Raw genomic sequence first — 27,885 nt, 5'->3', positions numbered from 1 at the left:
GCTTATGCAGTTTGCGGCCAGTTGCGTGCCGGTTTCTGGTTGATCCAAGCGTATTTTGCGCGACTCGTATCGTTTATTCGGACTTCTACTTTCCAATTCGTATTATATTCTATCATGAATCGACCATTCAATTTTAATTTGACTTTAATAACTTTAGTACAGTTATTTATTATTTGCGCGTAAGTGTATCGTGACCATGTTGATTTATTCATCATTTGGATGATCCATCGTGCTGATGTAAGTAACTCCGAACTTAACAGCACATATTGATTGTTTTTCTCCGCTGTGTGAATATAACATTACTTATGTTTTCTTTTTTTATTTACAGTATTTGCCGGGCCTTGGAGTCTGATGAGTTCTGCATTGGCAAGTTTATAATTCAATTATATGTGTCGATCGTTACTTTGCATTTTCGTGTTTTTTTTTTGTCGCGGTTTTATTTTACGAAATTTAATTATTTTTAATTATCACCTAATAGAGAATTTCCTCCTCTTTCATAATCAGCAATTTGTTGGTTTCTATCGCTTTTAGTTTAAGAGATATTAATTATCAAAAATCGACGAAAAAAGTATCAAGCACCCCCTTGGCAATTTTTTCTTAAGAATGAAAATTTCATCTCTCAGATTTCCGTTTTAACTATCGTATCTTATAGAAAATAGTCCGTAGATTAAGACGCTGCGATCGGATCTTAATTATCTCTTTTAGTTTACGAGATATTCGCGATTGAAGAAAATTGACAAAATTTGAAAAATGTCACTTTTTAGCACTTTTAGTCGCATTTTTCGACCTTTTACTGTAGGAAATATAATTATTTTATATTTTTATCTGATAGAGAATTTTCCAATCTTTCATAATCAGCTATTCGTTGGTAGCTATAGCTTTTAGTTTAGGAGATATTAATTATCAAAAATCGTCGAAAAAAAGTATCAAGCACCCCCCCTTGGCAATTTTTTCTTAAGAATGAGAATTTCATCTCTCAGATTTCCGTTTTAACTATCGTATCTAATAGAAAATAGTCCGTAGATTAAGACGCTGCGATCGGATCTTAATTATCTCTTTTAGTTCACGAGATATTCGCGATTGAAGAAAATGGGCAAAAATTGAAAAATGTCACTTTTTAGCACTTTAGTCGCGTTTTTCGACCTTTTACTGTAGGAAATATAATTATGTTATATTTTTATCTGATAGAGAATCTTCCAATCTATCATAATCAGCAATTCGTTGCTTGCTGTCGCTTTTAGTTTAAGAGATATGAATTTTCAAAAATCGTCGAAAAAAAGTATCAAGCACCCCCCCTTGGCAATTTTTTCTTAGGAATGAAAATTTCATCTCTCAGATTTCGGTTTTAACTATCGTATCTGATAGAGATTGGTCCGTAGATTAAGACGCTGCGATCAGATCTTAATTATCTCTTTTAGTTTACGAGATATTTGCATTTGAAAAAAATGGGCAAAACTTGAAAAATGTCACTTTTTAGCACTTTTAGTCGCGTTTTTCGACCTTTTACTGTAGGAAATATAATTATTTTATATTTTTATCTGATAGAGAATTTTCCAATCTATCATAATCAGCAATTCGTTGATTGCTATAGCTTTTAGTTTAGGAGATATTAATTATCAAAAATCGTCGAAAAAAAGTATCAAGCACCCCCCCTTGGCAATTTTTTCTTAAGAATGAAAATTTTATTTCTCAGATTTCTGCTTTAACTAGCCTATCTTATAGAGAATAGTCCGTAGATTAAGACGCTGCGATCGGATCTTAATTATCTCTTTTAGTTTACGAGATATTCGCGATTGAAGAAAATTGACAAAAATTGAAAAATGTCACTTTTTAGCACTTTTAGTCGCATTTTTCGACCTTTTACTGTAGGAAATATAATTATTTTATATTTTTATCTGATAGAGAATTTTCCAATCTTTCATAATCAGCTATTCGTTGGTAGCTATAGCTTTTAGTTTAGGAGATATTAATTATCAAAAATCGTCGAAAAAAAGTATCAAGCACCCCCCCTTGGCAATTTTTTCTTAAGAATGAAAATTTTATTTCTCAGATTTCTGCTTTAACCAGCCTATCTTATAGAGAATAGTCCGTAGATTAAGACGCTGCGATCGGATCTTAATTATCTCTTTTAGTTTACGAGATATTCGCGATTGAAGAAAATTGACAAAAATTGAAAAATGTCACTTTTTAGCACTTTTAGTCGCATTTTTCGACCTTTTACTGTAGGAAATATAATTATTTTATATTTTTATCTGATAGAGAATTTTCCAATCTTTCATAATCAGCTATTCGTTGGTAGCTATAGCTTTTAGTTTAGGAGATATTAATTATCAAAAATCGTCGAAAAAAAGTATCAAGCACCCCCCCTTGGCAATTTTTTCTTAAGAATGAAAATTTCATCTCTCATATTTCCGTTTTAAATAGCCTATCTTATAGAGAATAGTTCGCAGAATAGTCTCTGCGATTGTTTCTGCGATAGTCTCGTTGCGCTAGGAATTGTGGTTTTCTTCTTATCACACGCGTACACGGTGTCACAATTAGTTTGAAATAATTTTCCCACGTGCAGAATTTAATTTTGTATTTCCCTGTATCGAAATTTATTGCAAGAAAATTCCGTGACGCGAGTTATATTTAAAGTTGTGTGTATACGCACTTGTACTCGTGGCGCTAGGAGTTGTAGTTTTCTTGTTATAACACGCGAACACGGAGTCGCAATTAGTTTGAAATAATTTTCCCACGTGCAGAATTTAATTTTGTATCTCCCTGTATCGAAATTTATTGCAAGAAGATTCCGTGACGCGAGTTATATTTAAAGTTGTGTGTATACGCACTAGTACTCGTTGCGCTAGGAATTGTAGTTTTCTTGCTATAACACGCGAACGCGGTATCAAAATTAGTTTGAAATAATTTTCCCACGTGCAGAATTTAATTTTGCATCTCCCTGTATTGAAATTTATTACATGAAAATTCCGTGACGCGAGTTATATTGAAAGTTGTGTGTGTGCGCCATAGTACAACCTGAATAGTTTGTACTCGTAGTTTGCACTCTTGGCTCTTATCGGTGTTAGTGCACAAACAACTTGTTTTTATTGCGTTGCAGCGCATCCCATGCGCTCAGCAGTGTTTGTTCCATTTCTTTCTTAGTCGATCGTGCGCTGCCGCCTGGTGGGCACGCGTTTATTTGCTCAGCGGTTTTTGTGACGACTTATTGCGTTTCATGTGATTTTAAATCGGTAGTTGCTAGTTTTTTTGAGTTTCCTCGCGATCTTGGCGTCTCACTAACTTCAGCGTGGCGTCAAAAGATGCGGAATTAAATTCTCCGTCGGGAGGTTTTCTTTGTTGGAGGAACTTCCCCTGTAACCCGCGAAAATTTGCATATACTTGTAATTTTCCATGTTTTTTTCGTGTTTGTTCGCGATCTAGGCGTCGCACCAACTTCAACGTGGCATCAAAAGATGTGGAATTAAATTTTCCGTCGGGTGGTAATAGATTGTTGCCGGAATTTCCCCTGTAACCCGCGAAAATTTGCATAAAATTGTAATTTTTCATGGTTTTTTCGTGTTTGCTCGCGATCTAGGCGTCGCACTAACTTCAGCGTGGCGTCAAAAGATGCGGAATTAAATTTTCCGTCGGGTGGCAATAGTTTGTTGCCAGAATTTCCCATGTAACCCGCGAAAATTTGCATAAAATTGTAATTTTCCATGGTTTTTTCGTGTTTGCTCGCGATCTAGGCGTCGCACTAACTTCAGCGTGGCGCCAAAAAATGCGGAATTAAATTTTCCGTCGGGTGGTAATAGTTTGTTGCCGAAATTTCTCCTGTAACCCGCGAAAATTTGCATAAAATTGCAATTTTCTATGGTTTTTTCGTGTTTTCTCGCGATCTAGACGTCGCACTAACTTCAGCGTGGCGTCAAAAGATGCGGAATTAAATTTTCCGTCGGGTGGTAATATTTTGTTGCCGGAATTTTCCCTGTAACCCGCGAAAATTTGCATAAAATTGTAATTTTCCATGGTTTTTTCGTGTTTGCTCGCGATCTAGGCGTCGCACTAACTTCAGCGTGGCGTCAAAAGATGCGGAATTAAATTTTCCGTCGGGTGGTAATAGTTTGTTGCCGGAATTCCCCCTGTTACCCGCGAAAATTTGTATAAAATTGTAATTTTCATGGTTTTTTCGTGTTTACTCACGATCTAGGCGTCTCACTAACTTCATCGCGTCGTCAAAAGAAGCGGAATTAAATTCTCCGTCGGGTGGTATTAGTTTGTTGCAGGAACTCCCCCTGTAACCTCTGTGTGAAGTAAAAGTTTAAAAGTAGTTGTTTTTTCATTTTTTTTTCCAGATTTGTCAATTGCCATTATCTTCTAAGCTGTTTTTAAAAAAAGAATGCATTTAATTTTTGATTTTAGAATAGGGGAGACTGGGTACGGTTGTGACAATTTGTGTTTGATTACCAATAGTTTTGTTAATTTACCAGTTAGATCGTAGAAAAGTAACTTTTATGGTAATTTGTACATTTATCTATACAAGAGTACTAAAATGTTGGCCCTAAATACGACGTATAACTAATAAGATAAATTTAAAAAAAAAAGTCAAATTGTCACAACCGGCCACACACCAAGGACGGTTGTGACAGTGGTTGGGTGCGGTTGTGACATGCAAAAACATACACTAAAATGGCCATTCTCTTGGCAAAAATCTAGTGCATTAATATGAATGTGAAAGGAATGATTATCCAGCAATAGAAAAACTTGATGTGTTAGAGAAGCATTCGAGAATTTCTTAAAATGTTCGAGAAATGTTAAGAATGAGACATCCTGCATCCAACCTGAAGGATTTACAGTTCCAATTGATCCCACCGGTCCATCTCTAACAAAATGATCATGATAACGTATTCACGGGAATACAAAAAAGCAAAAAAACTGCAAAAAAGCATCTTGAAGCAAAAAAGAACAACTATAGTAATGTCACAACCGTACCCACAAAATTTGTCACAACCGTACCCGAACCTCTTTTTCGAAAACAAAAATTCGCCATGACTTTGTCGAATAATCTACGTAAAAAGCAAATGCTTATAAATAACTACCAATGTTCAATTTAAAAGAAACAAAAAACAGAAGTAATCTATCTGTATACAAACAACAATAATTATTAAGTGAAGCCGTACAAAAATATTTACTTTTGGCTGTCAAAAAGCAATGTGGGCTCCTAGTTACGTTAACGTCGCGCAATGACTGATGCAATACTAGGGAAAGGGTTTAAATTTGCACCCCGCTTCTTTATCCTCTTGCACCCTCCCCCGTATGACGTATAGTTTCGTTATTATGACGACTGTCACTACCGTACCCTGGCACAACCGTACCCAGTCTCCCCTACATTATATATACGAATAAGAAAGTAGTACATTTATAATATAAATTTTTTGTCATTGCATTAGACGGTATCAACATCCTAAATTGTTCATAGTTTACACTCTTGACTCCATCACTCAATCGGTGTTTGGTACAAACAACTTATTTTATCACATTGCAGCGCGTCCGATGTGTTCAGCAGTGTTTGTTCGTTCCACTTCTTTACTTAGTCGATCGTGCGCTGCCGCGTGGTGAGCGCGTGTCTAGATGCGGGACGGTTGTCGTGGCGACTTATCGCGTTTCTTGTAATTTTAAATCGGTAGTTGAATCAGAATTGGTCAGCAAATATAGAATTTAGAATTAACAAACGAATGCGGAGTGTCGTTAATGAGTTATCGCGCGTGGAACCCGTGGCTTTAATAATGTACGCACGTGTTTGCTGTCGGCCGTCGGATGCCTTCCGTCGGCTAAAAATTCCTGGTGGACTTGTTTTGTGTATTCATTTAATTATTTATTTGAATAAACGTCGTTTGTGCTTCTGGTGGATTATTTCAATAGCGAAGGTGTAAGAAAATGTGGTACGTAAATACTATATTTTATAAACATTTGACGAATTAAACAGTAAATGTAAATTCATCAGCTGATAATGAAAAGCGATTAGTCAAATAATTAAACACTCTAAAAATAAGTAACAATAGCTGTCATATTAGATCCCGTTTTTTGTGCTTTTGTTCCTTATTCTGTCTGTAAATGGCTTGACGTGTTTGCTAATTTGAGTTTAAGAGATCTTAGTTCAGTATTGCTTTAAAAAGTGTATAATAATTAGTAATTGGATTATTTATTATGTTTCTAACCCCGCACCTATCACTTCTCTTAGGTATTCAGAAGGAAACAGGTTATAAAACTTGCACTTTTGAAGTTTTTTTGTATCACCCTGTATAAAAAAATTTCTAATGGTCAGTAAAAAAATAATTATTTTTTTATTGTTTTGATGCGATTTTCTTTTTAAATTATAGATTTTCTTTTGGTAACACCCTGTATATAATTTTCCAGGGATGCAACGCGATAACAGTGCGCAATTTGCTATTTTCTAGTGTTGTATATTTTGTACTTTTGCAGCCGTTAGTACAGCGCGGCTATGCAGGTCATAAACATATTTTAAAATGACGTCATGTGTTCTGTAGGTATTGAAATTGCAAGTTCTGAACTTGTATTGTATGTAATTTGTTAATAAAGAAATGTTAAAGGCAATGGCTGTGTCTCATGACTTGTGCACCCCTTCCTTCTATCATTTCAGGTACAGGACACCACTTGTAAAGTATTTCTCAGTGTTGTGGTCGGCTCTATGAGCGGCGACACTTAGAAATACCTCTACAAGTCCTCAAGGAGTTCTCCCACTCGGGGGATGATCCCCACTATAAAAATTGTTAAGGTATCTTGTATGATTTGTGTACTCCATCTTTCATTTCAGGTACAGGTGAGAACTTGTAAGAATATTTTTAAGTGTCCCCTCTCTTGAGGCGACTTAAAAATTAGAAATATTTTTACAAGTTCTTAAAAGGATGTCCTTATAAGGAGTTCCCTCTCTCTGGGGGTGATCCCCCACCATAAAAATTGTTAATATGCCTGATAATTCCGGGGATGAAGCGCAGAGACATCGTAGCTGTAGGATGGGCCGGGAGCAATGGACGCATCGAAGCAGTGGACCGTAGACTGTCTGTTATAACGACACGTGGCAAAAAATTTAAAAATTCTGTCACCCCTATTCTCTTTTCTTCCTGTACTCTCTCTTCTTCTTCTTCTCTTCTTACTTCTCCTATACTCTCTCTCCTGCTGCTACTGCTGCTGCTCTCTATTTGCTGCTCCTCCACCAACTTCTACTTATTCTTATTGTTGCTTCGTTGTACTTTGCCTTTCAAGTTATTTCTAACATTTGAATCTTGAATTTTTGTGGTATGCAACCCACATTTCGTAAATTTCTTATTATTTAATAAAATTGCCTTCTACAACTGAGATTCGATCCACGAACCTCCAGCATGCTAGCATATGCACATGCCACCTGAGCCACAATGCTCACTTATCAAGTTTTGTTTGTTTCAGGTATAAATGGTGTTGTTTTTCTCATCTTTTTAAAAACAACAACACTATACCCATCATTCAAACACCTGAAGTCAAATGTAACTTTTGTAACTATTTCTGGAAACGACAAAGAGGATACAAAATTTATATACTTGAAAATATTATATTAACTCTTACTTTATTTCAATATAAATGCGTAACAAAATATAATAAATTTGAAAATTGTTCAAAGTTATATTGTATAATTCCAACGTATTTGCTTCATAGTGTGTAGTGAAACTGCATATACTTATGTAGCAACACTTACATCAACCACCTCACAGGCAAAACATTTAACAAACATTTAATTAATAAATGCCGTCGACGATCGACCGAATGTAAAGCACCGTAAAGCAAGTAATATCACATTCTTGATATTATCACAAGACACACGATAAACTGCCACGAGGCTGACCGACGAATAAAACATGTGCGCACCGTGCAACAACGCACGACCGACTAAGTAGGGAAGAGAATTGAGAGCCAACGTGAACCAAACAAATAGTAAACAAACAAAAAAATCAGTTCTCCAATACACAAACATTATTTATGAATACGATTTTCTCGTAACACAATTGATGCAAGGAACATTAAGGAACAACAATTTAGGAAGTAAATAAAAATCCGCATTTGTAGGTAGTGGTCAAATTCTATTTTCCCTACACGCATTGTGTACTAGGTCAACATGCTGTAAAGGTATACCATTAATACACAAGTTCGTGTGGTGTATACAAGTAAACAATTGATGCGGTTCCTTCTTGAAGGACCTTAGCAATAATCCTATATCACGAATCGTCTTTCTTGCAACATCCGTGCACTCGATGCACACAAAAATAAGTTGTGCCTGGCGTCGCATAAATTTCAACATCTCAGCATGTGTCGCTGGTCGTGCATCGTTCATTTGATTGAATCTCAAGTATAAGCGACGTAAGTGTAACGTCGAGTGTTGGTTGATATCAAAAAAGAATTTCTCCATGTTGAAGTACACCGAGCTACGCATACAAACACTGAAACCGACTCATCAAATTTACTTGCTCCAGGAAATAAAAAAAAATAAAACATACCTTAAGTCCCGCAAACTGTTGCTGGCGTATTTCAAATGTGTAAAGGAAAACGTTGCATTGTAACACGTTATGTTTAACTTTGTCAAGTTTCTGCATGATTGAAGAAGCTATATTTGGAACAAGAATTTCATTTATATTCGTAATTAAATGTCGTACTCACTGGCTTGAGAAACATATTGCCTACAGCTGAATGGACATCAATGTAGAGTGCAGTTAAATTCACGAGGAATTTTATAGGTTCCAAGTTGACCGTTGCAATACGAGGACTGTAAAAATTAACAGTATATAAATGAAAGTATGATCAAAATAACAAAAAAGACTTACGGTGTGGACTGTTCCACATTCAAAATTTTCACGTTGCGTAGTTCATATAAATACTCCTTTAGCTTCTCATCTTCAACTAACATAAAAAAATCCGATTTTAGTTATTTTTGATATAAATTCCAAGAGAAAAAGTCGATAATCACCCATAAAATCGGAATATGTAACTGTTGTGTACAATTTTTCCATATCTCTATGAATTGTCTCCATTGTTGCTCCAGCTTTAAGCAAAGCCATCCAATTTTCAATGAATATTGGATGATTGTACATTGGTAACTTTATTTTCTAAAAAGCATTACATTGAACATTGAATTAGATTGTAATGCTTAAAACTCACCACTATACTGTCAAAACAAATTTGATCGGAATAAGGAATTATCCTCCTTTCCAATAAGGAATGTGTTATTGTGTCCTTATCATTTACTGCTACTGCAACACATTTAATCTAGCTTTAAATGAATAAATGTTTCTTTTTAAAGCTTACCTTTTGCATTCCTTGAAAATCTTTAAAATTAGTATTAACTGCCACAGATGTTCCCAACAGGTACAGGTATTCCAAGTTGACTAGTTGTGCACATGCCTTCAGAATGACATGTTTGGGGATCCAAAATATTCCTGTTAGATCCAATTCCTTAACCAGTGCTTTTCTTCTGCCAATCAGAGTGTTGATCATGTTTTGTCGAAAGCGATACTCCAAAGCTAACGAAATTTTACTAAAAAATTATCAGTTATAAATAGTCATAATTTAAGTGTTTAAAACATACCTATTTAAAGTACTTCCGAGTGCTGTGACATCATAATTGAATGCAACTATTGCATTGTGTTTGTCCAGGGTGTTAAGATATGATAGAACTATTTCAAATGGCAGTATTGGTAATTTGTCCATGGTGAATGCACCTAAAACGTAACAAAAGTCAAATATAAGTTCACTAAAAACACAAAACACATACTAAGAGTAAATAATGTATGGTTATGTGTCCTATACACAACAAACACACTGCTGATTTTAACTAAGGTCATCAGATCTCCGCAGTATTTACGGTTGTATTTCATTTTTGAAAGTGTTATGCTAACTGTAAACTTCATTTCGTGCTCTTTCTGTTTGGATGAGTTACGCTTTGTATTCGTGGCTAAGTAAAATGTAATATTAGTAAAGTATTGGATTCAAAATGCATACACCTAAGGATATTCTACTTATGAGCGGCAAACGAAAGTGTGGTAAAGATTACTTCGCTGAAATTCTACTAAAAAGGTAGCAGTATAACACATTCCATTCCATAGTATTATTTAAATGTTAATAATACATGTTTCAGATTAAATAATGCAGCAATCATTCGAATCTCTGAACCACTTAAAGGCCAGTATGCTAAGGAACACAATCTTGATCACCAGGAATTGATGAGTGATGGTCCGTATAAGGAACTGCACAGAAAAGCAATGATTGAATGGAGCGACAAGATGAGAGCTAAAGAACCAGGATACTTTTGTAATATTGCTTGCAATAATGGTAATAATACTATATTTCATATAGTTAAGATATAAATTAAAATATTTTTCAGCTCCTAATGCAGATGTATGGATAGTCAGTGATATTCGAAGGAAAACTGACATCAACTGGTTTTATTCACAATTTTGTCATAAAAGTGTTTCTATTAGATCTGTGAGAATAACTGCTGATAATGCCGTTAGGCATAGCCGCGGCTGGAAATTTACAGAAGGTAATTAACAGAAAGTTAGTATGAAAAATTACAAAAATATTTTTTAGGGGTTGATGATGTTACATCAGAATGCGACCTGGATGATTATACGTCGTGGGATCTTATTGTTACAAATAACAACCCTTCAGAACAGGCATGCAAAGAAAATGTCTGCAAAATTCTACAGCTTTTAGCTTAAAATCTGTACTTAAACATTCGAATCTTTCCAAGTATTATATTCTTATTAAATATATTAATGTAAGAGTAAACCCAATGCTGGTTTGGTTGCCTATGCAATTTAGGGATGAAAATCGATTATCCCAATGTCATAGTGAGTTTACATTCGTCGGTGGCGCGTCGTAGTATTTGTGCCCAGTCAAGTTTATTGACAAAAGATACAAACACACGATGTAGTTATGTTAATTGTTGTTACGCCATCATCCCTCCGTTGATCGCACCGCACATCCGCCGGCTTGCCGCGCGAGAAACGATGAGCAAAAGGGGCACAAATGGTAAGTAGTATACACAGGAACACACGAATCCAGACAGCAGCATCACGCTTCACCCAGTTGGTCAGTGACCTAGATGTGATATCAGGCCCAGAATGACCCTTTGTGTGTTTATCGCTCGCCAGATAACCACGCATACGGCTCGGTGAACCGAGCGCAGTCGACGCTCAGCGTCTCCGCCGTCGACTACTACCTGCACCTGCCGGGCCCGCCGTCGCCTGCGATGTCCACCGTCACGCTTACACCGGGCAGGATTCGCAACATCGACCAGGACATGGAGGCGCTGAAGGCTTCCAGGGCGGATAATCCTTTCATTCGGGTAATTATTTCCAATATACAATCAAAAAAAAGCAACCAAAAATTGATTGCACTTTTAGCAAGTGATTGCAAGTCGCGAATCGCTCGCCGACTGCCTCGACGAGGTGGAGTCCGACGACGCCAACCTCATGTCTCAGGAATTCCCGACTGATCTGGACGTTGATCCGCTGTCGCTTCCAGGCATGCACGAGCACATGATCCGCAGTCCGCCGCCTGTAAACTGGCCAAGGTCTCCCAATCATCGATTCTTTCAATTTCCGAGCACAGAAGATGAAACGCTTCAAGTAGAAGTCCTGGTAAGCATATACCACCAACTAACACCAAGCAAATTTAACATTTAATACAATACAATTACATTTTAGAGTAAGGATAAAAACAAGAATAAGAATTGGGAGACGACGGACCATTCGCCGATGCGTGGTGCCTATCAAAAGTCCTACCAGGATCGATTCTCGATCCTGACGCCCAGCTCGCTGCGCTCGGGCGAAGACAGCATTCGCCTCATGTCAACGGATGAATGAAAAGGCAACAAAAAAATTATTGATTCGTTTGTGATATAGTTTTCTAGTCGATGACGTTAGCAATTAATGTTGGAAGAAGAAGAAACTCGCGTGATTGACTCGGGCGTTATTTTTAGGATATTTTTACTTGGAACTTGGAAATCAAATCGTGCTTTAGCGCTGTACTTTTAATGCACGGGGTACGTAATTAGTTCATCTTCGAGTTTTTTCAATAGTTTTACTCTCTGTATATCGCTGTTGTACGACAACACTATTCCATGTTATGTAATTTTAAATTAATCCTAGCCGAAGGAATTCGAAGCCGCATAGCGATATTTTTATACAGAAACAATTTCGTTCCAACTTGGTTTCGATTTTGATGTTTTCCAAACCACACTAAATCTCACCGCCGCCAATTATAATTATTAGAACTACTCTATTGTGTGATGTTTTGGTTGCATATCTTGCAAATTGTTTAGATTCCAATATTTTTACACGCACACAACCACTCGTGTAACGTAAATGTGAAATGTAAAACATTGCATTTAGCCACAATTAATCGATCTAGTCAATAATACAAAGTGAATTGTTTAAGCAAATCGCGCTAGCGTTAGTGCAGTTTGTGCATTTGTTAGGAGCATATCAAATTGGCGCAGGACGCAAAAAAAAACACAAATTTAAACAAATTGGCAATTGAAAAAATTTAAATTATAGCGAAATTATTTGCATCAAATGCAAATACCAGTACTAGATGAATTCTAAGTCGACTATATTACTAGTCGACGTGTTATTAAACATTGAAGCGTAAGTAAACAAACAAAAACAATTGAATTGAATCTGTTTTACTCGTATTGGTTAAATCTGCCTTGGCAGGTGCTAACAATTTATGTGTGATGTTACATTCGGAGTATGCAAATGTATGTCCAATTGATTAATAAACTGGATATTAACTACGATTAGTAAGTAAAACGTGTGTTCCATTCTTACCTTGCATCCAGCTAACCTCAAAACATGCTGCACTCTCAATTGTTTTATGAAAACTAACGCGCGCAGCAGTGCAGCACATGTTACGTTGCCTTGAAACAACAATTCGCACGCCAGCGCCATCAGTGCACAAACAACAAACTACATTTTTATTATATACAATTTGAGTAAATACAAATCTTCTTTAAATCGCTATGTGAAGGTAGAAAATTAAAAGATGGCATAGTTTATAATCATTTCAATAGTTTTTATCTTCATTATATTTATATCATGTTTGTTTTTTAATCGTTTTTAATAATCATAATGAACGCATCCATTAATTAATCATAATTATTTAATTAATCAATAATAATTAATCGAAATCGAAAAAAATATATTATCGAACAGAAGATCAATGCAATATGAATAGTTTACAATATATAGTATTTACAATTAATTCATATTAATTATTATTCTTTCATAATATTTATAATATATATATATATTTATAATTAATTATATTTATATATTTATATCTCATACAATCATGAAGAAGAGTTGATTCAGGTGACAGAAGGTGCTGGTTCTATAAACTAGATATGCTTCAGGACGTTCGTTTGCTTTCATTTTGTGTTCATTTATTTTTTGCTTCATTTGTTCACAGTTGTAATTTTCATTTGGTTTTTTGGACATTCGCCACTCAATTGTTTCACTAACGCGCGTTATTCGTTTGGTTTTCGTTTCGTTCCTTGCGATTCGGTCGATATTGCGATCTTCCCGTGTTGAAAACATTCACAATTCATAATATTACTCACTGACATTCACGCTCCGTCAGTTGTTGCATCGTTTTCATCAGATAGATTTAATAATATACAACTAATTTTTGATTTTTAGCTTCAATCAATGATTCATTACTTATATATTACAACACAAACACCTTGCGTTGAGGTCTCTCGTGGAACGTGTGTTTGCAAAACAAGAAACATTTGATTTCGAAAAGGAGGCGGATTATCATCGTCCTGTTTTAAGCATCGTTGATTTTCCGTTAATTGCAATTTGTCGTTTGATTGTAATCCGTGCGTGTCTTGGCGGAAATACAGAAACGAATCTCGAATCAATCAATCAAAGCACATCACACAGAGATGAGAATAGATATTACACAGAAGCGAATTTTCCTGCGAAACAATCATCGATGTAAACAACAGAAAAAGCGATTCGCAATTGGTTCCACTTTGTTTGATTTTTATTTTCGCATTGAATATCATGTCACGAGTTATCAATTAATCACAGTATTAAATTTCGCATCAACAATTTTATTTACAACATAAATATATCAAGAAAAATTATAATATTTTGTAATTCTTTGAAGAAAAACTGTTTTAATTGGATAAATTTTAATAAATTACAAATTTATAACATAAATCGATGCAAAATTTAATACAGAATCGTTTAGTGAAAGAATTATTATTATAACTCAATTAGTTTTTGAGTAATTTATTAATAACTAAGAAAAAACACAATTTTTCCAAACATCTGTAAGAAGTGTAGCCTATGTTATTAATCAATTACACAAAAACTAAAATAGTTACAAAAATGATTTCTTCAGCATACTATTTGACATTAAATATGTCATTCAAATATTTTAAAATTGCATTTATACAATTCTTGCTTTTCAAGTAATTAATGAATAACTCTTTGATTGCGCTGGATTTCTTTGATGATCCTAACCTTACAACATATCTAGACATTGTCATTACTCGTAAACCGTGAACAAACATTTCCCCTCCCTTTCAGCTAGAAATTTCAACATACACGCACATCAAACAAGTGGACAAGTGTTTCCGAAGCAGCCCCCTTTTTTATAATTCCATCGCTCTCCACTCTCTTCAAGTGTCGCAATGGTGGTGGTGTGTATTTTTAAATTCTTTCGTAAATTCAGTCAGTAGTCAATCGCTTATTTTTCAATAATCAATTTGCTTAGTATTTGCTTTAATATATACACATTAATTACTTTTTTTACACTCCTCAACAACAACACAAAAACAAAGCGCTCAAAATTGTGTGTAGGTGAATCCGAAAAAACTCAACCTCTCTCATCGCCGATCAAATCCGAATACATACGAGAGTGTTGCTTGCTACGAGACGTTGATAAGACAAAGAGTTGAATGAGTGTGTGTCGCCCGCCATGTATTGTTGGTTGCCCACCGTTTATTGTACTTGTAATGTAATTTATTTAATTTATAATCGTTAAGGTTAGAACACAGAAAAAATCCTATTGATTTATCATCATTTGCAAACTGTAGACTAAGAGAAGCAGACATTTATAGAAACTTTTTTTGTATTTTTGTGGTTATTTTTTTCTTTATTCTCCATTTCTTCATTGTTTACCTTCCACGTTTTTGTTTCAATATATATTTATTTAATAATTAAGATTTTTTTGGATTTTTTTTACTCGTTTTGTATTTTGTAATCGTTTATAATCTATGTACTTGTATTGTATTTTGTAAATGGATGCGTCGGCGTTTTCGAGCCGCCATTTTGTAATATCGCGCATCGCGCTGCCCGCCTGGCGTTGGTTTTTCATCTCCTGACCACCGCAGAAACTTCTCTCGCCGTCGTACAAAAATAATTCCCTCATTGGACCCCACGGCAACAAACGTGCAGCATCAACATCATCGAAAACGCCATCCAACGCATTCAATTCAATTAATTGCATAGTATTGTAATTATTATTAATGCTTTTTGTAATATTATACTTAATGTGTGTGTGTGTCAGTGTTTTTCATTTATTTATTTTATGCATTTTTTTGGTTTTTGTTTCGTTTGTGAATTTTTTTTGTGTTTCATTCGTTTCGCTACCGCGCGCACGTTCCATTTGAATATTTCGTGTGTGTGTGTCGGTGGTTATTTTATATTTTATATTATTATCAGTACCCGTGCAATCACCTGTCAAGCTCTCGAAACACGCACACGCACTCACACCATACTTTTTAGAGGCTCAGTTCTCGCTGGGACGACGAACGGCGCAGCGCGGATTCATTTTTCCGGTTTCGCTTTTGTTTACAAATCCAAAAACACAAAACACAACGCAGCACGCCGCCAAAAGAGACAATCGGCGGCGCGTCGTGTTTTACAAACTATATATGAGAGAATCATGTGTGTCCGGCGCGCGTCCGGTGCCCGCGTCAAAAAATATAAATTGGCCGAGGTTCCCGCCTTATCAAGCCGGCGGGAACCCCATGCGCGTGTTATTATTTCTCCTGTGTCTTCTCGCGATTATTATTTTGTTACTTTTTTGTTTGTTTGTATGCTTTTACTTTATTTTATAAAGAATTTGTACTCTTTGCGTGCGGGCGGGGATGTTGCGACCCGCACAGTTCTTAATTTAGTATAGCTCAAGGTGTGTATTTCAGTGTTTTGCGTAAAAATCATAATTTTCAACATCATCAACATCAACAACAAAACAATTAGATACGTGTGTGTGTGCAGCGGCGGGGACGCAAACGAGCCGGAGATCTGTTTGTTTTGTAGCCATGTAGATGGCGGGGTGGCTCGCGCATCCCTACCGCGCATGCGCAATCAATTTCTTTTTGTTTTAAAATTTAAAATTTACTTCCCGTCACGGCAATTAATATAATAGATAAAATATAATATTTAAAGGTATTAAATATTTTGTTCCTCTTGATTTGCGGGGGGCGCTGGGGGTTTTAATTAATTTAACATAAAACTATATATATAATTAATTTAAACTAATATAGAATACGAAGAAATTTTCATCCATCTTTTGCTTTGATTTTTTTTGCAGTTTTCGCAGTTTTTTTGTTTTTGTTACATTTGTGTGTGTGTGGGGTATGTGTGTAAGTGTGTGTGGATGATTACAATTTTCAACTGATTGCGGGACAATATTTTTTTCCAGAAAAATTCAATCGTGTTCGCATGAAATATTCATTTACTAGTACAATACATACACCAATCAGAGAGCAAACATTTGCAATGCTTGCGTGTGGTTTTTTTGAACGGAATTTCGTTGAGTGCGTTTTTATTATTTTTTTATTAATTTTTTTTTTTGGTTATGTTTGGTTTCACCCCATTATTTGAACGGCAATTTGTATTTTTTTAAAGATTTCCCTTTATCTAATAAGACAAGATGGCGACAGTTTGACTGTCGACTTTTTTTTATCGTTAGACTATTCTAATATATATCTCATACTCTTCCTCAGCCGCTCTCGCGCTCTCCGTACCTTCCTCATAATTTGGAAATAATTAATTTACTTGTATTTACAATATACATTAATAATCATAGATAATAATTAATATAATAATAATATTTTTGTTTCTTTTCTCATTTTAATGCCAAGAATTTCGATTTTTAGTTTCTGTTTGGTTTTTTACTTTTTACTTTAATTCATTTCTTGTAACCGAGTGTGTTTCGTGTGTTTATGTGTGGGAGTTGTGTGTAGGTGTGTGTCGGTTTTGTTTGCAATGTTTTAATAAATTTTTCGTTGACTAGAGGACTGGCTCTGGTCGCGTATGATCGCACATCGCATCGACGTTCGCCTGCGTTTGCTTGTGTAGCCGGACGGCGGCTACGCCGCCACCGCAGGCTTGTCCACCATGCACCGCCGCGTCTACATGTAGACGTCTCGGATCTCCGAGAGCGTCAGGCGGCTGGTGGACATCGTCACGCCGCTGTCGCTCGATGCCGATTGCACGCTCGAGTGGTCGTCGGTGTCGCTCTGCGTGCTCGTATAACCGATCACGTCCACCTCATCTGCAAGCAGAAAAAAAAAACATAACCATCAATAACCAAATACAGCAAGTTGCAAATTTGTGTAATTTTGGTTGCCTATATTCAAACACACCATTGATACAACTATAGTTACAGTAAGTTATAAATTCGTGTCATTTTGGTTGCCTATAGTCAAAAACACACAAGTAAATTCTGTATGGGTGATGTTGTGCGTTGCTATTGTACCCAATTTAAGGTGGAATTTGCTGACAATACACACGTACGTGCCTGTAGGACTAGAACGTTAATTAACGTCGCATTGTCTCGCTATTAATCAACAGGAATGTACGCCGGTGCGCCTCAGAGACGATTACAAACGCAGCAAATGAAAATCAGAGCATGCTGATATCTGATTGGACAATTCCGACTAATCACGCATACGCACACACAGAGAGAGAAATCGATTCATAATTAGCAATTTCGCATTCGATTCGAGTTATATCGCGCTTGTAGATTAGACTTTTACACTTTTATCAATCGCGCGCGCGCCGCCAAAATATGAATTGAACTTAATTAAAATGGCGGCGCGCATTGTAATTACGGCTGAAACATTCAATTTTCAATCAGTTGGCGCCCGCGCGGCTATATTAAGTCGTAACGAAGGCGCAATTTTATGGAAATTACACGTTCGACGTTTGCGGGAATCCAAGGGATACCAGAAGGGATACCCCCGAATGGAAACCCCGAGTTTAGATTTATATTTTCTGGCGGGCGAAACTTTATGAATTGCAAATGGAAAAATGTAGTAAATAAATCGAAAAATTCCCTTCCTCGGGTTTCCGGTCGTGAGGCACACACAACCAGCCAGCCGGGGCGGCGCGCGCGCGTACCTATTTCTTCTTCTTTTTTCCTCTTTGCTTTTCATTTTTTACTTCCGCCTTTCCTGCCCGGCCTCGGGTTTTATTTATAGCCCCGGCGCGGGCACAAAGGTGCGCTCGGCGAGGGAAACTAGCGAGCGAGAAAAACGCACTGAAAGGAAACGCGTTTCGGAGAAAAATTGCGCCCTGGCAAAAAGGGGAAATATGTTTAAAATATACAACGTACAACGAAATCGACGTAGAGGTAAACAATGCATCCACCGAGTGTGTAGAAACCTGCCACCATACACGCCCGGCGAAATCCACGCGAAGTGACCGTGAGAACAAAAGTTGTTGATTCGTTTCCAACCGCCAGTGTGGTGCTGCAGCAATGAGCGAGGCAAACAAATGCATTCGGTGGCGGCCGACAAAGTTGTCGAACGTACGAATGAATGCCAGATCAAAGGAACTTATTGAGGAAACGATGACGCGGACTCTTTTATCGTTCCTCATAAATTTACAGTTAAGGGAGAGAAAGGCGGCGGCGGCAGCGAAGAAAAAAAAAGGTCCATTCACTTTACGCTCGCCAGCGTCGCGCTTCTTTTCAATGCGAGCGGCGAGTTTCCTTCGGGATGGCTTTGCGCGCCCGGGCGATGTTAACTTAACGCGCAAACAGCCCCCGAGCGAGAGAGGCAGGGCGCGGGAAACGCGTTCGCCGAGAAAATGTCCGTCGTCAGCAAACTATTCCGGCATTTGGGGCAAAACTACCCGGACGCATCGAGTGAAAAAAATGGCCGAACCAAATGAAACGGGGACGGACCGACGACGACGGTGTGACGATGCGGTGATGATGACGGTGTTTGCAAGCCCGCACACGCGTCCCGCGTACAAAGCGGATGAAACGAACGCGGACAAATAATGAAAGGGAAACAACACGCGCATTTTTTCCCTTTTCTGCGTCGTTTTTCCCTTCGGCTGCCGCGAATTGATACGACAGCAGTGTGCGGATGAGTAGGCAACACGACAAACAGAACACTCACGCATAAATAAACAAAAAGCAGCGCACAAAACACAAACACAACAAAATGGCCAGGATCATACAATGTAAACCCTTTGAAATTTGAATTAAACATTAATCAAATTACTCCGGCAACTTGAAACTAATAAATATTAATTTTCTGCTTTAAAAATGTGCAAAGTATAGTAATCAATCTAGAAAATGTATTCAATTCCACTAAGATTTCCCTCCGAAGCGGGAGAAGAAGCTCTTCAATTTGCACTTGGCGCAAACCAAGCACACAATTGAGGTTAGCGCTGCGTCTGCGTCTGCTACGAGTGCATTGTGGAGGTTATGTGCTTCCACAGGTCTGTGTTTGCGCGAGGTGTTGGCGAGCGAAATGTGTATATTCAAGCGCGAAGACGCGCCATCGATTCCGCCCGCTTCGCACAGGTCCGATGATTCGATGTTGTTACATCATGCGTGAAACGCAAACACCGTTAACTACCGACAAATATTTGCTCTGCCGAAAAGGGACGACTCCCTTCACCTACACACACCTCTCTACATATCGCTCCGCGCGCATGATACACACGCACACACACACACAGCCGCCCCCGAAACACATCTATCAAGTATAGATTTTCACACCCCCGGGGAGCAGCGCGCTGTGCAAACGGTTTTTTGCACCCGTTTCGCACCAACAAAAAAATAACCGCCACCATTTCAATATTACTTTTATTTATAGTTCATCGATATAGGCAACCCAAAATACATGGGGAAAAATATGATCTACCCGTGTGCGATGGGTGGATTAGCTGACCATCTCGGCCGGAATCTCATTAATAAATTACACTTCTTGCGCGAGCGTGCATGCACATAACCTCGATAAATCACGCCGTGGGCATCGGGAATTCCGTAAATTTCGCGCCGGTCACGCGTTCGAGGCTTATCTCTATATTCCGCGCGAGGTTTACGAGCGACGCGTGCGCATTGGTTGCACACAGACACACTGTATGCGGATAATTCAAAGAAGACGGAAGTGACAGTCGTAAAAGCAAATTTGTTCCGGTTTACAGTCAAAAGTAACAAACTCGCACACAGAATGACACACTAGGCAACGAAATTAACTTTATTAAACATGCAAACAAAGTTGCCTATCCTACAAAACTAAAATTAACGATTTTTTTCGCATAAAACTTGTAATTTTCAATAAAATGCAAGAATAATTTACTTTCCAACTAAGTCACATTGTATGTCACACTGGCAATCAAGTAATAAGGTAATAAAGTTTATCCCCGCGCGTTTGATGGACGATTTGATGGCGGCTAATAAAAGATTATGCGGTTATACATTCGAATAGTTGCCGCAGAGAACCAAATTGCGGCGCTATTAAATTAAATCAAATTATTAATGTTGATAGTCTTCGTCTTCGCTCGGACCAATGCGCGCGTAGCTGTCACTGCTGCGTCATAACCTTAAAATGATAAAATTTCGTAATTTTTTCGACTTTTTTACTACTTTAAACGTTTTTAACGCCTGCTGGATGAAAATTCCACCTCGAGTGCGCTGCGTATACGTTGAGGTGGGGCGGTTCACTATAAAGTGAATAAAAATTCCATATAAAATTTTGATTTATGACCGCCGAGAAGATATCGCCCGAGGAAAATTCCATAAATTCGTAATCGCGGCGCTCGGCTGCGTTTTTGCTCGAGATGAGCTTTTTCTCGCGCTGCAAATGTTTTTCGCCAAATACGAAAAATCGATTTCTCATAAACTAGTGTAAATAATGATGATTTAACAATGCAACGTAAATAATTTGTTGACAAAATGGCCGCCCATTGTGCGGCGCCATCTTGTAAACACTCAGTTTAGTGCCGCTTCCGCTTTTCGCGCATTTTCTTGCGCGCCGGGTTCATTTTCCAAGATTAATGATTAAGTCCCGAAGTAATTAGACGGCGGCGAGTGACGCTTTTAGATTAAGTTTATCGCTCGCATGTTTGGTTATGTCATCCGTCCGGGAGGCGCGCGCGCGCGTACGGCGAACATAAACTGATCCATCATCAGCTCCACTTCTTACCGAACACCACGGATCGAACTAACTCCGGGACTCTGTCGTGTTGTTTGCGTTAACATTTCCAGCGCGCTAAGTTTAGCGGGGATTAACAGCAGTGGAAGTCTCCGGGAGGTAAACATTAAAAATACCGGAAGTAGACGAGACACGAGCTGGATTACACCCCGAACAAATAAACTTACTTCTATGAACAAAAAAGACGACAAAGGAGATTGATATTCATTTACGTGTAAGAAATTATTTCTTGTTATGAAAAAATTTCATATTTTTTATGCGAAATGTAAATACGATGCCCGAAAATGAATTAATCATCAAATTGAATTAAAACGACGTAATTGCCGTCGTCCTAATTGAAATACAAAAAGCAAAAATGACTAATTCACTGAACCGTGCCGCGTGCTCTCGCAAAAAGGGTTGCGGTCCTGCGCCACAGCCCGCAGAGCCGCTTTTTATTTGACAAAGGACCGAGTTTCGGAATGTCGTAAAATTTTAAACGCGCGCGCACGTCCGCACGATGAAGATTAGAACAACACGAACTCAATTAATAAATCAAACCGCGCGCAAGGAAACCCTTTTCCTATACAAAATATACAACACTTCCGGAATAAAGCACATACACATAACCAAACTTATGTTGTTGTGAATGATGGGGACACTCGGTGCCGGAGAGTCCGACGACGACAAAAGTTTAAAATAATGAATTGAATACTCGCGGGAGTGAGGCAGGAGGTAGCAGAAGGTCTATAGTACATTACATCACATTGGAGCTAATACCGCACCGGCGCCTGGGTCCGATGGAAAGGAGCGCGCAGGAGCTTGTACGTGCGTTGATTACCAGACATTTTCGGCGGTCCCAAAAGCCCGCTGCCAATTTCGTTTTGTGGAGCAAGGGCAGCGAGAACGCAATCTCGTAATGCGAATAAATCAGCGGCTAATGTGAGCCGCCAGGAAGTAATGTAATGATAACAATCACTATCATTACTTAAAATATCAAAAATTAAAATTTTGACAAAAAAGTGCGCATAACCTTCAAATTAACTCTTAGTTTCTATTTCAGAGTTTAAAAAATAATATTTAAAATAACTATCATGTTTTTGTTTTTCTTAACTACGTTAAAACTATTAATATTTTTTAATAAAAAGTATCCTATGTTCTTCTCAATATCCTTGAAAATATGTATACAACATTTCATGATGATTGGTTGAGTGGTTTCCTCGTGAAAGCGAAACAAACAAACATTTTTTATATTAATACAGATAATAATGCCTCTAACCACGCCCAAAAATACGAAAAAAATTCCCAGGACATTGTAGAAATGAACCGAGGGCAACTAGGCCGTAATGTGTTTCGGAACGCAAGAGACAATCATTTATCAGCGCCTTCGCCTTTGTTTATGCATCGCGCTTTTACGGCGCGCGAAGACGAGAGCACTTAAATTCGGTCGCGTCGTTTAGCGGCAAACGTTTTGTTTTATCATCGCGCAACACTTTATCGCCGCGCTCGCTTTATTATTCCATGTTTACACAATCAGACGATGGCAAAATTTACCAAAAACAACACAAAAAACGAAAATAATCTTAACCAAACGTACTAATGACAATGCACAAACATAAACACAACACAAGGCGTGTTTCTATATTCCTATATCGTGTGAGGGAAACAAAACACAACCCCGAAAGCATCGCGTGTAACAAATATTTTTTCCCTGTACTTCGTTAAGGAAAGTTAAAGCGTGTTCATGCTCATGCTAAATAGTTGGCGTTCAAACTCAAAACGGTGAGCTTTTAGCCGGGGCCGGAAAGTTGGCAAGTCACGTTCAGGTTCCCTACACACACACACACACGTAAGGGATGAAAACCCCGGAACACAAGAAGGCGAGCGCGCGCGCGAGTTGTTAAACTCTCATGTACTCGTAATTTCATAAACATTGATAAGAAAAGTTTCACGAATTTAATTGCCCCCTTAAAACTTTATTCCGCAAGCGTTTTTCGTCGTGTGCTGCTGAGGGTTAAACGCCCCCCGACCGGCAATCAACCACGAATGTCATGTTCATTTCAATTTAGATCCGTAAGTATATAGGCAACCCTAATTACAATATTGTAAGACTGGTTGCATATATTATACCCAACAAACACAAAAAAATAAATCTAAATAAAAATTTATTTTTAAGGGTTTAAGTTAACCTCGACCTCGGGGATATAATTAAGCGAAATTTTCGGCATTTCGAGGTGGCTGCCGGTGGGTGGTTGTCGGTTGTCTCGCGCCGAGAGTTGCGCAATAAAGCCCACTTTGCAAACAAATGGGCTATGCGCGTCGCAATTTTGCGAGAATTTCGTGTGCACTAAGCTTCGAGGCGAAACTACCACCGCCGCCGCCGCCCCCGCCGGTGGGTATTATTCCGCGCCGTATCATCTCGGGCTCTCTAATATCTGGTGCGCGACGCGCGCTTCCTGCCCTTTCTAATGTAAAATTTTATGTCGTTGCCACATGCTGGCGCAGCAATCCCTTTTCGTATTTTTTACTGCACAAAAAATACACAACAACAACCACCAGCAGCCCGGGGAGAACAAAATTGAGGTTAGGTTGGAGCAATAGAAGAATGTAATGTAGTAAAAGTGAATTGTTTTGTTTCGGAATGTTGAATTTGAATGTTTTACGATGCGCACTTAGTTATCGGATTATTGTCACGCCTCGAAGACAAAATATTTGTGCGCTGGTTATATTGGGGGTGGCTGTGTGGGTGTGTATGTGTGTGCATTTGGCATCCGACCAAATTGATTGCGTATTGCGAATAGTTTAAGTTGCCTCTTTTAAACGTTTAACTCGGTGGCTGCTTGTCGACAGTTCGCCGCGTTCGGAATCGTTTCATGCCGCCTCCAACTCCATATACAGAGTGTTTAAATATAAAAAATTAAAATAAACAAAAAACATCTCAAATCACATTTAAAAATATATCTAAACGTATTTTATGTAAATAAGTTTTTAAATTTTATTTGTTCCGGGAACACTTAGTATATTAAAAATTTCCAGCTCGATTTCGAAGCCGGTTTCGATGTCAACGGTTGTTGTGGAAATTGGACGATTTGGCTGCGCGCTTGCATAGTTTTGCTTATAAGCAGCGGCATTCGTAAGCGCACCCTCTGTCGCCGCGACCATTCCCCGATGGTGTTAGCCGCCCCCCGCCGCCCACCGTTTGGTTGTTTGTTCGAAGTGCCGGCTCGCCACACCCGCGCGCAGTTTACGTGGACACAGACGCACACTATCAGCGCATACATCTCCACTGCCAAGAAAAGTTGGTGGCAGTGGACGTCGGATCGAATAACCGAATAACATTACGGTTCCCATTCATTTCGCGACTTCTGTTTTAAGAGAGGGTGGTCTGTGTGTGTGTGTCGAAGTCGATTCGGTGGGCAAATGCCTTTTATGAGGTTCATTTGTGCCAAAACAATTGCGGCACTTGGAAACGCCGTTCGATTTTTCGCCCGCACGCCCCCGGGGGCGGTAAATAATTGTATGCAAATTGAAAATGTAAGTAATTGACAATTTGACGTCTGCAAGTTTTCTTGCTTGTGATTTTGTGCAATTTTGATTCGGAAAAGAAAAATTAATACTTCTCTCGGTGATTGCGGCGTGGAAATTACAATCAAACGTGCATTCATTCGCGTGCGCGCGCGCTCGCTTGATTTTTGCAATTTCGATGTAAATTGCAGAGCATGTAATTTCAATCATTTCCACTTCGTTATGTGCCGGTCGTTTGGTTCGATTCGCGTCGCGCCCGCAATTCATTCATATTCAGTTGCGGATTCATCGCGCGCTCGTAAAATCGTAAAATATACATCATGCGAAAACATACAGAGAATAAAAACCAAAACACAGGAGAAAGAAATCAAAAAAAATAAAAACGATTCCAGCACACTTTTTGGTAAAATTTTGCAGTTGTCGTTGTTTGTAGCAGGATGAGTGTGTGTACGTACCAGGTGCATCGTAATCGAACACGTCCGCCGTGTGCCTGTGATAGGCGTGATCGTCGCCGGGCGGAGGTGGTGGCGGGTGGCGCGCCGCGAGCAGTGTTGGGCTAGGAAGTGGTGATGACGAGTAGCCGGACTCACCTGTCTCCGAGATCGGCGATGGCGCCGACGAGTGCGACGACGTCGTCGACGACGAGTGGCTGCTCGATATCGTCGACGACGAACACTCGGACACGGAGCGCCGCTTGGACGCCGCCAGCGCCGCCGCCGCCGTCGTCGGCGAGCAGCCCTGACTCTTCGCGAGCGCGTCCAGTTTCCGCCGCAGGTACCGCTGCTCCCTGCTGAGCGTCTCCTTTATCAGCGCCTTCCTCTTATCTCTATCTTCTAAACTCTGCAACAAAGCAACAAAAAACATATATAGTATATCACTGGTATTAAACTCCGGAGCGAAACTCAATTAACTCTTCTTAAATAAATAAATAATGCAGGGCTTAAAAAAATACGCTCGCAGGAATTAAAAGAGATGAAGAGAGCGAGAGAAATACAGCGCGGAAGCGGAAGGAAAGCGATTTGGTCCTCGTTTCAGCCTGCGGGCGGCAGCGAGGGTCTTCGTTTCGAAAACTCCAACTGCGCGGAACTGAAAATTACGGGCCTGCTCAACGACCAAAGTAAGTACCGCGGCGCCAAGCGGAGCGATAGTAATTCGGTTGAGTATCTTCTTTGATCTGCGGGTTGCGGCTGCAGGGAAAAAGTCGCTCTGTGCAATTTCGGTTGCGGTTACGCCACACAACAACACAATCCACATCTTCTTATATAACCTCAACCAACAGCAGCGCACAAAAAAAAAAATTAATCAATGTAAATGTGAGTGTGTTGGAGTTGAGTTGACCCACGAAACAAAAACCAACCACCAAGCAAAAGGTCTTATGTGCGATGCGTAACGTCGACAAATGAAATCTAATTACGAAAATGAAGGCCCTAATGTATTTTCATCAGCGTTTATGACGGCGTTAAGACCTTCTTCGCCGAAAGATGACTGATTAAAGACCCAAGTCAAAGCGACGTCCGTGTACATCGTTGATGAGAAGAACAACCAAAAATTAAGCCCCCCGGAAAAAATACAAGTGGCAGGAGGTAATAAATTAGGTTATAAATTCATAACCAAACGATGAATTTCAGACGGCTGGTGGAGATGATGTTTGTCCAAGAGATGCAATGCATTAAGGAAGAAAATAAGAGCACCGGCGCACGAACCGGAAGCATTATTTCCGCATCCGCGGACGTTTCTGCAGTGGCGCATCGCCAGTACTTCTCTCTGTATATATATGTGTGTTTGTGTGGACGTACATTTGTTCGGCGTGTCTCGTTCGCGTAATCGGCCAACTTTTCTCGAAAACGCGGCAGCCAGCGTGTGTGCACGCTCGAGTTCGTCAGTTTATCTTGTTCGTGCCGGCGCCGCCGCCGCCGAGCGTGTTCGTCTTGTTTGTCGTTCGCTTATTTGTCACCCTGAGTTTAGAAAAAATAAAAACCAAACAGAATAAACTCGCAGTAGACTAGAATAAAGCTATACAATTAGTGTGTATATTTGGTTGCATATATTAATGCTTATAAAACCTGTAATATACTAGTATTATGTTATTTTTTATGCTTTTATGACGTTTCTTACGAGTAGTAATAAAATTGTGTGTGAGTTGTTTGTGTACTCATGTCGTCCGCATGTCAACAAAAAGAAAAACACAGACGTAGCACAGAACGGAAACCGAAAAAGCGGGCGCGGTCTTAAATTCGAAACTTCATAAAACTTAAACGAAAACAGCAATTTTTCCAAAGACAAACTGCTCTCAACAGGGCAGTTATGTCATTCCGGACGATTTATCCCGGACCGCCGTATATCCATCGCAGAGATCAGTAATGTACGTAAAAACAGATGTGTGTACACCGACACACACAGCATCAGAACCAAGCAAAAAAAAATCGTCTCAGATAGTTTCTCTTGAAATAGTAGGAAAAGTAGAAAGTCGAGAAGGGTAAAAAGTCAAACAAATAACACACAGCAACAAAAAGCAGTCGGTCGTCTGCGTGCAGGTTGCGAGAGATGGATCCTGACGTCATTTGTCGCAACACCCCGAGTAGTTCTTCTCGCATCGGAAAGCGAGAAGAAAAGCTATTTGTCAACACACACCCTCAGCGTGTGTGTGTATAGGTGCGGGTGAAGCAGAAGTAAAACGATCGCATCGTCTCCCGACCTCTGCCATGCCGCCGCCAATAAGAAGCCCCCAGACGCGGCGCAAGTTAAAGTGAACTTTGTTTATTGCAGGTAATTTATTTTAGTAGCACCTTAAAGCTGGACGTAATTTCGTTTGATTAAAAACACCAAAAAAAACGCGCACACACCGGAAATTAATCAAGTGACAAGAAGTTGGA

General features: G+C 38.9%; 4 protein-coding genes across 10 annotated transcripts in view; 2 read left to right on the top strand and 2 right to left on the bottom strand.

The window, feature by feature from the left end:
• Nucleotides 1-8,093: 8,093 nt before the first annotated feature.
• On the bottom strand, nucleotides 8,094-12,986 carry LOC135800232 (uncharacterized). Of its 4 annotated transcripts, none has more exons than XM_065313397.1 (9): nucleotides 12,861-12,986; nucleotides 9,614-9,746; nucleotides 9,334-9,562; nucleotides 9,187-9,294; nucleotides 8,996-9,134; nucleotides 8,853-8,928; nucleotides 8,689-8,794; nucleotides 8,529-8,635; nucleotides 8,094-8,471 (listed from the first exon to the last, which is right to left on the bottom strand). In XM_065313397.1, exons 1-9 carry the CDS (start codon nucleotides 12,937-12,939, stop codon nucleotides 8,108-8,110), a joined length of 1,341 nt encoding a protein of 446 aa, XP_065169469.1. In that variant the 5' UTR covers nucleotides 12,940-12,986; the 3' UTR covers nucleotides 8,094-8,107. The 4 variants fall into 4 exon arrangements, with proteins under 4 accessions (XP_065169469.1, XP_065169467.1, XP_065169468.1 ...); XM_065313395.1 differs by lacking the exon at nucleotides 12,861-12,986 and adding an exon at nucleotides 9,800-9,935; XM_065313396.1 differs by lacking the exon at nucleotides 12,861-12,986 and adding an exon at nucleotides 9,800-9,935 and having other exon boundaries at nucleotides 9,190-9,294.
• Pmvk (Phosphomevalonate kinase) lies at nucleotides 9,960-10,815 on the top strand. The gene is made up of 4 exons (XM_065313417.1): nucleotides 9,960-10,101; nucleotides 10,163-10,356; nucleotides 10,409-10,567; nucleotides 10,615-10,815. Exons 1-4 carry the CDS (start codon nucleotides 10,019-10,021, stop codon nucleotides 10,743-10,745), a joined length of 567 nt encoding a protein of 188 aa, XP_065169489.1. The 5' UTR covers nucleotides 9,960-10,018; the 3' UTR covers nucleotides 10,746-10,815.
• Nucleotides 10,851-12,842, top strand: LOC135800244 (uncharacterized). Its single transcript, XM_065313414.1, has 4 exons — nucleotides 10,851-11,058; nucleotides 11,181-11,374; nucleotides 11,433-11,669; nucleotides 11,736-12,842. Exons 1-4 carry the CDS (start codon nucleotides 10,851-10,853, stop codon nucleotides 11,892-11,894), a joined length of 798 nt encoding a protein of 265 aa, XP_065169486.1. The 3' UTR covers nucleotides 11,895-12,842.
• A 1,201-nt stretch (nucleotides 12,987-14,187) lies between the features above and the next one.
• LOC135800242 (max dimerization protein 1-like) overlaps nucleotides 14,188-27,885 on the bottom strand; it is an 83,435-nt gene continuing 69,737 nt past the window's right edge. For 2 of the 4 annotated variants that reach the window (XM_065313411.1, XM_065313410.1), the window contains exons 5-6: nucleotides 25,468-25,852; nucleotides 14,188-17,607 (exon numbers count right to left, since the gene is read on the bottom strand). In XM_065313411.1, coding sequence (XP_065169483.1) covers nucleotides 17,465-17,607; nucleotides 25,468-25,852 — 528 coding nt within the window. In that variant the 3' untranslated portion in view covers nucleotides 14,188-17,464. The remainder of the gene's footprint in view (nucleotides 17,608-25,467; nucleotides 25,853-27,885) is intronic. The other 2 variants (XM_065313413.1, XM_065313412.1) reach the window with 1 other exon arrangement.

The sequence above is a fragment of the Atheta coriaria genome, unplaced genomic scaffold (assembly GCF_025399875.1).
Source record: "Atheta coriaria isolate IRGN ID8LTWV9N9 unplaced genomic scaffold, Caltech_Dcor_3.1 hic_scaffold_10_pilon, whole genome shotgun sequence".
Lineage (NCBI taxonomy): Eukaryota > Metazoa > Arthropoda > Insecta > Coleoptera > Staphylinidae > Dalotia > Dalotia coriaria.
This window is presented reverse-complemented; position numbering and strand designations above follow the sequence as displayed.

Coding starts and splice junctions, on each gene's coding strand:
- LOC135800232 (XM_065313395.1), bottom strand. CDS start 9,935: ATGAAGTTTACAGTTAGCATAACACTTTCAAAAATGAAATACAACCGT. Junction 9,135..9,186: donor TTTGTTTTGACAGTATAGTG/GTGAGTTTTAAG, acceptor AATGCTTTTTAG/AAAATAAAGTTACCAATGTA. Junction 8,795..8,852: donor AATGTGGAACAGTCCACACC/GTAAGTCTTTTT, acceptor TAATTTTTACAG/TCCTCGTATTGCAACGGTCA.
- Pmvk (XM_065313417.1), top strand. CDS start 10,019: ATGCATACACCTAAGGATATTCTACTTATGAGCGGCAAACGAAAGTGT. Junction 10,357..10,408: donor TAATATTGCTTGCAATAATG/GTAATAATACTA, acceptor AATATTTTTCAG/CTCCTAATGCAGATGTATGG. Junction 10,568..10,614: donor CGGCTGGAAATTTACAGAAG/GTAATTAACAGA, acceptor AATATTTTTTAG/GGGTTGATGATGTTACATCA.
- LOC135800244 (XM_065313414.1), top strand. CDS start 10,851: ATGAAAATCGATTATCCCAATGTCATAGTGAGTTTACATTCGTCGGTG. Junction 11,059..11,180: donor GAGCAAAAGGGGCACAAATG/GTAAGTAGTATA, acceptor ATCGCTCGCCAG/ATAACCACGCATACGGCTCG. Junction 11,375..11,432: donor CGGATAATCCTTTCATTCGG/GTAATTATTTCC, acceptor TTGCACTTTTAG/CAAGTGATTGCAAGTCGCGA.